This window comes from Cibotium barometz, chromosome 5 (genome assembly GCF_041138505.1).
Source record: "Cibotium barometz isolate CiBa-2024 chromosome 5, ASM4113850v1, whole genome shotgun sequence".
Classification (NCBI taxonomy): Eukaryota; Viridiplantae; Streptophyta; class Polypodiopsida; order Cyatheales; family Cibotiaceae; genus Cibotium; species Cibotium barometz.
In genome coordinates this window covers 60,912,812-60,925,975 of record NC_141050.1, presented here as the reverse complement: position 1 = coordinate 60,925,975, position 13,164 = coordinate 60,912,812, and the positions used below count along the sequence as shown (strand labels likewise).

The following is a 13,164-nucleotide window of genomic DNA, read 5'->3' as shown; positions in this document are numbered from 1 at the left end:
TCCTCTGGATCCTTGGTCTTCTCTTCCATTATTAACATCTCTTAGTATCCCCACTAACAAAAATCACATGTAACCTTTCTTATGATTTCCAAAAACAAAGTGAGCAAAAAAAAAAGAAGCTCACACAAATATCAAAATGCAATCATTCACAAAAAACCCCACCCCCACCTTGTTAAGAACTCCCAATAAACTACTAACCTTTTCATTCACTAACTAGCTTTTCTTTTTCCTTTCGGAGGGACAAAGACCATTGAGCATCAATCAACATTAAAGCTATCGACAAAGCTTGTCCATTCTCCCCACATAAAGGTCTTAAACATAATCACGAGGACACGATCGCCATCAGGAAGGGGGGGATGTTAACCCAATTCTAGGGTTAAAAAGATCTACTGCCATCATCTTACATCAAAGATAGATACACCAAAGGATCATACATTTAAGATATGAAGTAATAGTGTCCAAAGCTACAACTTGGATGGGTGCCCATAATGGTGTGACAGAGTATTTATGGTGATTCCCGCTTCAAGAGCATATGGTAGCAAGTTAGGATAAAGTCCTAAGTGATGTTCTTCATGGATATATTATGAGAGTAGTCATTGCAATAGCATTAGGCCTCTTACATGAGCCTAAAGTGCTCGGTCGACCATAGTTTAAGTGAGTGTGAATACTTATGGCCATGTATATAAGTGAATATCTCTCATAATACAAGAGACTCCCATTCTGCAATTGAGCCTTGCTCTTGCGAATCTCTCTCCCAATGCATGCTAATGAGTGTGTGTTAGTGAAGTGAGGTGAGAGGAGGGACGAGTACCTGTAGTGCAATGCGGTGGTGTGACAATGCTCACGGGAGACGCGGCAAAATTGCTTCTCAAGGAGTTGTAGATCTTGGAGACCTCAAGGGTTACTAGCTCGGCCATTGGAAAGATCCTCAACGACAGTTACGGTTCACCAAGTAATCTCTTGTTGGATTTTTTCAAGGGGGGGGTTAGGGTGAGCCATAACAATTAGCGATCCTAGCGATGGTCTGTAACATGGACCAAGTTTTCACCCACCATGTTCCCTCCATCTTGAGATGTATTTAGAAAGATAATGATTAGAGAACCACTTACATGGTTACTATATGGCTTCCATGGAGACTCTCCTTCACAATTTTCCATCACTCCTGATTTCTTCTATTTTTGCTTTCCTCCTTGCTCCATCTCCATTGCTTTATTTGACGCTTTTTACTACTTTCTTTGACATTTTCTATTGATTTTGTGATGGTACTTATCTCTTAGAATAAGGGTGAGTACCTACATTGACCCATCTAGCTTAGCTTGAGACTGCTGCAAATAGGAAAATTGGTAGTTCTTAGATTTCAATTGTAGCATAGGAATTTGAGGCTAATGTTGAAGGACTATCTCGTTCATATTATGTTGAGAAATAGGCTCAAGGTTACTTGAATTCTTCAATCTTTTCCTTACCATTGTTGGCTATGTGTTAGTCGCTTTTGGTTTCCATTGCCACTTTGTCTTGGTTGTTTCCTTAGTGTCTTAAGAAGTTTGGGGTAACAAAAGGATGACTTTAGGTACCCAAATTCTTTTGTTACCTTTGTAATAACCTTGGGCCACTAGAAGGACTATCTCGTTCATATTATGTTGAGAAATAGGCTCAAGGTTACTTGAATTCTTCAATCTTTTCCTTACCATTGCTGGCCACCCTCGCTATGAGTGTTAGTCGCTTTTGGTTTCCATTGCCACTTTGTCTTGGTTGTTTCCTTGGTGGCTGAAGAAGTTTGGGGTAACAAAAGGATGATTTTAGGTACCCAAATTCTTTTGTTACCTTTGTAATACCCTTGGGCCACTAGAAAGGCATTAGGCACCCACCATCTTTAAATATCACTCCTTCATCAAGGTTTGCCTTCTTTGATGGGATGGTTTTGATTGTGCTGCCTTAGATAGCTAGAGTTGTTTTTGACCTGCATAGTATCCTTTGGCTTCTAACAATAACTTCTTAATGAACTATGTCTTTGGGGGGTAGGGCATGCTTTTGCTGTCATACATTGCGGTCTACCTCGTGGTGTAACTATAAGTGGCTTATGCTGCTAGACCTTTCTCTTAGGTATCTAGATTTTCTATTAACCCTCATAGTCTCCTTGTACCTAGGATATTTATTTTGGAACCCACCATTTATCACCTCCATTATGAAAACTTTGGTGTAGGGACTATGGTGGTGGGCTTGGGCACTACGGTTTTGATGTTGCAATGTTAGCAGCGATAGTGGTAGTTAGGTAAGTCCTTGGAGGGGCTAATTGTATTCCTTGGGAAGGTAGGCAATTAAGAGGGTTGATCCAGAGTGGGTGATGATTTTTATTGTTAAGATATCAAGCTCAACTAGTGCTATGGTGGATATTGATGACCCGCTTGGGTGATAGCTTTTGCACTTATGCCGCTGGCATGGTTAGTGAGATTATCGTTGATATCCCACTAGTGGATGATAGGCTATGTGGAAGCCACTTTGGAGTACTAGAGTTATGGCATAGCTTATAGTGCCAGCTCATATAGTTGGGTTCACACTATGTACTAACCATTTATATTTTATTATAGGAGAGTAATTTTCCTTTATGTATGTAATCTTATCTTTTAGTTATATCATTGTGGAGAAGAGAAGAAGACAAGAAAATTCAGCCATCCATCTCTCTCGTATCTTGCTCTCTCTCTTGTGTGTGTGTGTTTTCTTGGAAGGAACTCAAGCTCTCTCTCTCTCTCTCTCCCTTGCACTCTTTATGGTATCAAAGGTCCAATTCATGTGAGAGATAAGAAGGAAAGAAAGAGGCAAGAATAGGCAAGCAAGGAAGCAATACATGGGTAAGAGCATCATCAACTCTCCTCTTCTTAGTTTAGGTACAACACCCCTCGGTAGCTCTGGAAGATACACATATCTGATTAAGGATATGTCTCCCTGCAATATTGAAGGTTCCTATGTGATATGAATCACTTTACACTTTGTACTGAGATTTTTGCAACCAAAATCATGTTTCGAGTGCGTTTCGAGCTCTACTGCAAGGTATTTTTTACAGTTTTGGAAAGTTCTATTTGAGAATTGTCTTTGGTCGAAATCTAGTTATTGCAATGCAACAGTACATTTTCATAGTGCAGAGTGTTTGCACATGTATAATTATTGACATTGAGTGTATGTACATGTACTCTGGTCAGATCTGGTAACATGCAAGTTATGTTAAAGTACCGTTCAACAGTAGAAGAGACTATTGTGTTACAGGTTACATACAAAAATTATCTATTTATAGGTTTTTGATTGTTGTAGGCAAATATGTCTAATGGACTCAGTCAGATTGTCAGTGAGAAGCTTGACAAGAACAACTTCCATGCCTGGAAGTTCGGAATGCCCGATTTCCTAATGGGTAAAGGATTTTGGGACTATGCTGAAGGAGATAATGAGGATCCTCTAGGTTGTCTGAAGAGAATGCCACTTTACCAGATATAAAGGCATTCAAGGATTGGAATCAGGGTTTAAAGAAATTCATGTATTGGATTTCGATCAATGGCACAAACACAATGACAGGACACATATAGGATGCCAACACTCTAGCAGTTGCATGGAAGAACCTGGTGCAACTATTCTAAACCAATACAAAGGCAGGGAAACTATAGCTAAAACAAGGGGGCTACATACTATGGAAAAGAAAAGCATGTCTATTAATGAGTATGCTTTAAAGATCAAGGGCATTGTTGAATCCCTTGGGTCTATCAATGTATCAAGGGAAAATGATGATTTGGTGAGTGTCTATTTAAAGCATGTCTATCAACGAGTATGCTTTAAAGGTCAAGGGCATTGTTGAATCTTTTGTGTCTATCAATGTATTGATAGAAGATGATGATTTGGTGAGCATATGTTTGAATGAGCTTGGTAAAGAGTATAAGCCATTCAAGACCTCCATTGTAGTCAGAGAGAATATTCCCAGCTTTCAAGACTTGATGTCTATGCTGATCATAGAAGAAAAGTATCTAGGTGAGGACTCTTCTTCGAAAAGCAAGAAAACATTAGAACATGCCTTCTACTCTAATTCAGGAAGAGGCAAAGGTAGAGGTTGTGGTCGAGGCCAAGGTGGCTGATAATGAAATCAAAATTTTGGACAACAATAGTCAAATGATTCACAGTAGTTAGTAGCAATAGTTATACACAGGTGCAAGAGGTGAGCCTAGAGGTAGGGGAGACAAAGAGTCCGAGGTGGTTGGCAAAGAAATCAGAGTGCAAATATCATAGAGTGCTATCATTGTGGCAAACCAAGGCACATGGCAAAGGACTGCTATAAAAAGCATAATGACATCAAAAGTGGAAAGTTACAGTAAGGCAACTACGCATTATCTAAAAAACAAGGTGGTGTGATGAAAGAAGTGAGTATTTGTTTTTGTGATGTAGCACATGCTCAATTCCACACAACAGGAGATGTGTCAGGATCTCAAGATATATGGTATGTGGATTCTGGTGCCTCTAACGACATGACCAGTCATGGTGAATGGTTTAGAGACATGCAAAAAATGGAAAAACTATGTTATGTAGAAATAGGATGATACTATGCATCCCATTGTGCATGTTGGTAAAGTGCCATTGTCTACGCAGGATGGTAGCTATACTTCATGTTCCAAATATTACAAAGAACGTAGTTTTTGTTGGACAGATGGTTGAGCAGGGTCTACAAGTGACGTTTAATCCTCAAGTATGTTTTGTGGAAGACTTCAAAGATCATTATCGCTTGGTTGCAAATGGTAACACAAATGGTAGGATGTTTACTTTGGATGTGAACATGCCTGAGGTAAAGGCAGCCACGTTTGTTCATGGAACATGTGTCATTACATATATTGACATATGTCACAAGCACATTGGTCATGTGAATATACAATGAGGCTGAAGTCTATGGAGGCCCAAAGTATTGTTATAGGTTTGCCAAAGTTTAAGGTTAATGGTATGCATAAAGTATGTGAAGCATGCCAATTTGGTAAGCAGGCCAAACATGATTTCCCACATAAAAAGCATGTCAATGATGCAAGGCCATTAGATGTTATACATTTAGATGTATGGGGATCAACCAAGATTACAACAATTACAAGTTGTAGGTTTTATGTTACATTCATTAATGACCACACTAGGAAAGTGTGGGTTTACTTAATGAAGGAGAAAAGTGAGGTGTTTTTCACTTTCAGAGATTTAAAGCCATGGTTGAGAAGAAAAAAGATATGCAAATAAAATGCCTGAGCTCAGATGGTGGGGGAGAATATTTCTCCAATGAATTAAGTGTTTTCTTGAGAAAGCAGGGAATCAAGATACAATTTAAATGCAGACTCCACAACAAAAATATGGTGTTATAGAAAGAAAAAATAGGCACATGCCTTAATGTGGATGAAAAGAATATGCCACATTTTTTTTTGGGTAAAAGCAGTAGCAACTACTCTGTACATTATGAATAAGACACTCACTACAACTGTACATGATGGTAAGATGCCAAAACATAAGTGTACAGGCATAAGACCGGATGTGTCTCACTTGAAAGTGTTTGGGTGTATTTCATGTACATGTTTTTGATCAAGTAAGAACAAAGTTGGACACAAAGTTAGAGAAATGCATCTTTATTGGTTATGCTATGGAGCAAAAAGGTTAAGATTCTATAACCCTACCACTCGTGAGATGCGAGTAATCAGAGATGTTGTCTTTGATGCGATGAGTATAGAGGTTTGCACTAGCAAGTGAAGGCCACAAAAGATGCACATGTAAGACGTGCTGATGCTACACAACATGTAGATTAGCAATCATAGGTGCTTAGTGGACTTGGGAGAGTCCCCTACTAGCAGTGGATCCAATGTTAGTCCATGGTCATGTAGGTTGAGGACAGATGTAGGTACACATATATCACACAAAGGGAAGAAAAAGACAGATCAACCTTTGTGCCTGATTTATCAACATGTCACTCATATGTGGATGGTGACTCTAATGGCTTTGATGAGGAGCTTGGCATTATGTCTATGGTTATTCTCCTAGTTTAAGGAGAACTAGGGCTATTTTGAGGACACCCGGTAATGATCCAGGTGAGATCCCTTACAATGATGACATTGTAGTGGCATGCGGGACCTATGACATTGATGTCTCTTCCTCTATTGTATTGGATTGTGGCTATATAGATAGGGTAGAGTCTGTCACCATCTTGAACATGGTGACTTAGGATTTGACTCAAGGGACTTTGAGCCTCTAGGGGTTCTGGGTAGATAGTGTCACACCCCTATTCCCTCTTCCTCCCATCAAGGCATTTTTTAAAAGGTTCAATCAATGCATGGAGTTTACCTAGGGAGTGGGTGGTTTGGTGTGACGAAATTGGAGGCAGTAGAGGTAACTCTGGAACCCTTAGGCACGTACTACCCTAGTTGAGGTATGTTAGTAAAGCATGGGTCTTGTTGTGATGGAGCAAGCAAATCCAAGTGATGAATGGTTGGAGAAAGTGTGTTGCCTCTTCGGGGGAGTCACTACATATAAACCCTATATATCATGTGCATTCAAGGCCTATAATTTTTTAAGGCCTATAATTTTTTAAGGCCTATATATCATGTGCATTCAAGGCCTATAATTTTTTAAATCCTGTATTTGTAGATTTTTATTGATTAAAATTAACCCTTTTTCTATACAATCTGTATTTTTTAAAATTTGTTTTTACAAACTCCTTTTTGTGAAAAAAAGTAAATAAATTGTAAGGCAAAAATTGAAAATAATCAGTTGAGATTTTCACTTGGCAATTGATTTGTATATGTTTTTAAAGAAAAATGGGCCAAGATAAAGACCTCTCCTTATTTTGAGTGGTTGGGGACAATATGCTTTTCTAGCTGAAATGATTTCCTTTTTTGTTTGACCAGTGAAACTATTTTTAACAGTTGATATGAGCTGATGGGATGTTGGTTCATGCGTGCCATACGTATGCAGACCGACAAACACTCTTTCTCCATCACTCCTACTCTCTTTCTCTCTCCCTCCCTCTCTCTCTCTCTCTCTCTTCTTCTTCTCTCCCTCCTCCTCCTCCTCTTCTTCTTCTTCTTCTTCTTCTTCTTCTCTCTCTCTCTCACTCTCACACACACACACACACACACGAAATTCTATAAGATATCCGTGAGGCCTGGCAATTCATCACTTATTTCTACCCATAATAGTATTAGAGCTGCCTCGACCAAGTAATAGTAGAGGTATTTGTTATGGCCTTGCCAATAGCGTTGATGCTTATGTACGCTTCACAGCTAGGCTATCTTTTAGAGTTTGGCTTGTTCAGCACTTATGTAGTAGAAGCTCTTAGTTTCTCCCCTGAGAATCTGGATGATTTCCAAGTATCCCACCAACCTGCTTATGATTGTAGGACGGCTTTTCAAGCACAGCCCATCGGCCGCAAAGCTGCTGCAGCATCGTCTGCCGTAAGAGTGGGGCTTGTGCACAGAGATGGGCATTGCTCTCCACTCAAACTCAATCGATCAAGGAGTGCTATTTTAGAAGAGATGATGAAGATGGAATCCAACCGCATGGTGTTCATGAAGTCCAAGTTAGCGGAAGCCAGTGATGCAAGCCTCCAAACTCCCCTTTCCTATGGCGGAAGCATTGGGACTCCAAATTATATAATGACGTTGGGCTTGGGCACTCCTTCAAAAGAGCTGGTTTTTGAGATTGATACTGGGAGTGATGTAGCTTGGACCCAGTGCCGACCATGCAGCGCCTGCTATAAGCAGAATGACCCCATCTTCCACCCTTCAGCGTCATCTTCCTACAAGGCAGTGGCTTGCGCATCGTCGGAATGCCAACTACTAGTTGGCGCAGCGTCAGCCAACGGATGCTCCAATGGCACATGCGAATATCGCATAAAATACCTGGATGGCTCCAACACAACTGGTAACTTTGCCACGGATGCTCTTGCAGTAGGAGGCCAGACTGTTGCCTCCAGCTATGCTTTCGGATGTGGGCGTGTCAATGAGGGCCTCTTTAAAGGGCTTGATGGTCTCCTCGGCTTGAGCAAAAACTCCTTAGGCTTCCCTCAGCAGACCAAGGCCTTGTTTGGCCAAGTCTTTGCATACTGTTTGCCTTCTCTTTCCTCATCATCTCCGGGCTTCATAGAATTTGGCACGCCGGCGACCGGAGGAGGGAACTCTACCCCTCTCGTAACCCGGAGCTCTTCAGATCTCTACTTTGTGCAATTAGAGTCTGTGACGGTGGGCACATCTGCTCCTATCGCTCCGCGAGTCGGCTCCATGGTTGTGGACTCTGGCACTGTCGTCACTAGACTAGACAGCGCATTGTACACAAAGGTGAGGGATGCATTCAGGAATGCCACTAGATCCCTCCCTCCGGCTCCTTCAGGTGCTGGCCAAGGCTTGTTTGACACCTGCTACAGCTTGCAACCGGGTTCAAATGTAGACCTGCCTGCCATCACCTTTACGTTCTTGAATGGAGTGGACTTTGCACCTTCAGGCAACACCCTTCTTTACCCCATCGCCAACGGCACCTATTGCTTGGCACTCGCACCCATAAAGTCCTCCAGCGGTCTCTCTATCCTTGGAAATTACCAACAGCAGGGTTGCCTTTTCACTTTTGATATAGGAAGCTCCACTCTTAGCATTAAACCCGACGCTTGCTAATCTAAGCCCACTGCCTCCCTCATTCATCAATATGCTTATAACAGACTTATTTGCGTCACACCCCACCCCTACAGCGTGGTTCAACAGTGGACCTGCCTGCCGTCACCTTTACGTTCCTGAATGGGGTGCTTTCCTCATCAGCAGCATGACTGAGGACGTCCACTCGCTCCCTTATTCATGAACTTATAAGTGTCTCAGACACGGACACCCACCGCCCTCCGCACGTGCATATAGATGTACTTCGACCATTTATCTTTCCCATGTAAATTGTATCCACATTTCAAATCGGCATTATCGACTTTTGTAGAGAAATCTTATATATATATATATAAAGTTTGGTGAATTAGAAATTACTCTACACACCCCATCTTACCAAGGTACCACCTCATGGGTTTGAATATGCGATCTTATGCATGGACTTCCAACAACCTAACAACTTGGCTATGTTTTTATAATGCATGTGTGATGCTAATTGGGGGTGTAGAATGTTAAATGATCAAAACAGTAGATATGCGCAGACTCAGAGAAAGATGAGAATAAAATTGTATTATTATAAGATGAGAATAAAATTGTATTATTATTGGGCTTTGTTGCTTGTTGCATAAAGAAGAGGACAACTGTCCTGGAGGGTGGTTTTAGGTAGATTTCGGGGTGCCTCAATACATGGCACCCCATTTGACTAGGCCCATATCCGATAGCCGGCCCCCGCTCGCGGGTGTAGGCGCCTATGTACAAACACCGGGCTATATACATGCGCAAACATGGGTTGGTCACGGTTTTGCCATAGTGGAGTTGGCAAGGCATGTGCTTGGGATGAGGGAGGTACTGGGTTCGTATCCCACCTCCCACATGTCTATACACGTGACATCTAGACATGTGTCTGTACATATGTTTGTAACATTTTGCACAGACCAACGTTTGGACATGGCACTAGGACTTAGAAGAATTTCTAAGTCTCAAAGCCGGATGACCGGCTACCGGGGTCAACAGGGTGCCACGTATTGAGGCACCCCAAAATCTACCTAGAGCCCAGGAGGGTTGCGCCTTTTCAAGGGTCGCACCCTCTTGAATAATATACTTAAATTATTTTCATTTTGTTTGATTAAGACTACATTCTTACATTCCCGCTCTCGTAAAAGAAAGGGATCTTAAAAAAAATGTTGTTGCATGTTTAATTGTTTGACTAAGGCTACATTCTCACATTCCCGCTCTCGTAAAAGAAATGGATTTAAAAAAAATGTTGTTGGATGTTTGATTATTTTATTTTGTTTGATTAAGGCTACATTCTTAGGGATTTAAAAAAATGTTTTTGGATGTTGCTCATTGATTTAATATTATTTATTAATTTCATTTTATTTATGTGGTGATTTCATTCATTGAGAAGATTGTCTTGTGCTCTAAGGCTTTCCTCCTATCACGCCTTTACTGGATCTTTTAGTTGCCTTTGATGTACTTAGCGTGCATCTTTTGTAATCTCTTTTACGTATGTGTGTGTGTGTGTGTGTGTGTGTGTGTGTGTGTGTGTGTGTGAGAGAGAGAGAGAGAGAGAGAGATATTGAGAGAGTTAAAGAGAGAAAGAGAGAGAGAGTGAGTGACAATGAGGTAAAAAAAGACTAAGCGAGAGTTACAGAGAGTTATAGAGAGACTAAGTGAAAGTGTGAGGTAGAGAGAGTTACATAGAGTTAGAGAGAGAGAGAGAGCATTAGAGAGGCAGCTAGAGAGAGTTAAAGAGTTGGTAAGTTCAATTTTGCACATGTTAATCCTAACATACTACCTTGCACACATGAGAGAGAGAAGAAGAAGAGAAATAACATGCAAGCACAACAATAGAATGAGGGTGTAGCAGCGAAAATAGCAACGTTTTTAGTATAACTAGAAGGGTAGGTAGAGGTTGGGCTATTTTCGCTGCTAGAAACACTGCTATTTTTGCTGTAAAACAGGTTCGCTGCTCAACATCAAAAATAGCAACGAAATATCGTTGTTGAGTAGTGATATTAGGCTGCTCAACAACAAAAACGATATTTTGCGACTATTTTTGCTCCTCAGCATAGCGAAAGCTCTGCACAGCAAAAAAAGAGCTTGGGCAGACTGGGAAGTCTGCGCACAAGACTCCCCAGTCTGCCCCAACTCTTTTTTTTAAATTAAAATAGAGTCAGTTTCGATTTTATGACACAGACACAAACATAAGAAACACATAGATAGTGGAGAATGCAATTAAGTCCAAAATTTATTATATTTCACAAAGTATTGCGCCTTTGGCCATATATACATAAAATGTATACAATGAAGAGGTATCTAACTAGAATCCTCATCAGATTCCGAGTGATCATCATCATCGTCTTCCTCATCCTCTTCACTTGGTTCTATCGCTTCATGCTCATAATCAGCTCCTCTTCATCTTCCCCTTCATCCTACATACATGCCATCAAGCACAAGATAAGTAAGGGCATTAAAATACAATTAGACGTAGGAAAGATAATGGTTTAGGCTCACTTACCTCATCTGCTTGAGTCTTCAAAACGGACTCATCCAAGCGTATGCCTCGTGTATGCATCCACGCCCACAATTGCGAACGGGGGGCTCTATACCCATAGTCATACTCCTCCTTTGTTGGGTCAAACCCAACAACCTCCCTCTACAAAAACAATTAAGAAAATATACAATTATTTAAAGAAAATGATATAGTACAAAACAAAATGAAAGAGGAGAAGAAATGATTACTTATACGAAATGAGCAATAAAGGAGGATTTTTCGCCGGAGCCGAAGTGTGAATCCCCTCGCTTCCGTAGTTAGGAAGTAGTCGCTGCCGCTTGTTGTTGAAAAGCACCTCGGTGCTTTCTCATGAAGCTACGTGCGTGCCTCCACTCCTCGGCCGTGCAAATGTTGGGCTTCTCCAAGTTATTCTTTACTGCTCTCTTGATACTTTCTCTCCTATTAGAGAGCAAAAGCTTGATCCACCTCTTCATCTAGTCCCTCGGAGAAGCAAAGACCCGCATGTGGAATAGGAAACTCCGACTTAAGCACATCAATGACATATTGCTTTGAAAGTTCATCATCTTGTGCTTTCCACTTTTTGAAGGAGTTCATGAACTCTAGGTTTGCAAGTACATGCATGCGGTTCATGACTTGCTTTCCTTGTGCATCCATCATGAGGGCACCATGCACATCCATGTTGTATGGTAGGGTGCATGGATCGAATGGTGGAATGGATCTCCTAGGAGCTGCTGGTGGGGCTGATAATGTGTAGATGAACTTCAGCCCCCTTGTTGGGGAGATGCATCGGGAGACCTAGGCACCATGGGTATTAACCATTAGGGAGTACAATAAGGTGAAAAGTGTGATTGCCTCTTTTCGTACACCAATAGGAGTAATGCATTCATTGAAGGGTGCCTTCACAAGACCAAAAACAAAGGAGAGGAAAAATTATATGGCCTCAAGACACATGATTGGCACAAGATATTATAGGTACATAAATATTTGCTTATTCATTTTCTCTTTGTGGTACATAATTTGTAAGCTCATATACTAACTTCCATTTTTTTCTATGCATAGTTTATTCTTCTAATTGTTGCTATAGTTGGTTGTGAAGACAAGAAGTTGAGAGAGGCTATTTACAAAATGGGAAGCGTGGTGAGGTATGAATCTTCTCTTCAATTCACTAAGTTATATTGCTTATTTGGAATTCTCATGCACTCACAAGTTATGTTTGGAAAATAGTACACATAATTGCTATGTATGTAGGTATATATCCTTAAAGGAGATAGATCCTACATCGATTGAGATGGCTCGTCTCAATGCTATTAAGGCAGTGTGTATGATTGAGGATAACTTTCCTAGAACAATTCTCACTAGCCAATTTCATCTTGTGGTGCATTTGGTTGATGAATTGGAGCTGTGTGGTGTTGTTCATGTTCGATGGATGTTTTTCCTTGAAAGGTTCATGAAAACCTTAAAGGACCTTGTGAGACAAAGAGAAAGGCCAGAAGCAAGCATGGTAGAGGGATGGTTGATGCAAGAGTCTCTTGTGTATATCTCAAAACATCTATCTCACATAGATCCTTCCATGCCATGAATGTGGAGCAATGAGGAGGATGACCGACTAATCACTAATATGTCTCAGGGAAAAGGAAGGCAACGAACACTGGATGAAGCATTACGCCACAAGGTGAATACATTTTGCATTCTAAATAGTCCCATTATGGAGGTGGATTGGGAAATACAAGGATGCAATCAATAGACAAAAGGATGAGAGAAGAGCTTTCAGAAGAGCAAATAGATGCTTGCCCCCATTGCCACCTAGCTTGGAACCTCTACCAAATCTGATCTCAACATAGAATGGCTTCATATGGCAATATTGATGGCATCGCAAAATGGAGAGATGATCACAAGAGAAGAGAATGAGTATGCAAGAGGATGTGACCCTCAAGTAAGTACATTCTTCATCTCTATCTCATGTATATACCTTGTTTAATACACTACACTATTAAATGTCATGCTTTTGTTTAATCT

At 40.8% G+C, this 13,164-nt stretch overlaps 1 protein-coding gene across 1 annotated transcript; it reads left to right on the top strand.

Annotated features, from left to right (window-relative positions):
* The first annotated feature begins 7,194 nt into the window (after positions 1–7,194).
* Positions 7,195–8,993, top strand: LOC147638721 (protein ASPARTIC PROTEASE IN GUARD CELL 1-like). Its single transcript, XM_086796321.1, has one exon. The coding sequence runs from the start codon at positions 7,230–7,232 to the stop codon at positions 8,652–8,654; it is 1,425 nt and encodes a 474-aa protein (XP_086652447.1). The 5' UTR covers positions 7,195–7,229; the 3' UTR covers positions 8,655–8,993.
* The last annotated feature ends 4,171 nt before the right edge of the window (positions 8,994–13,164 follow it).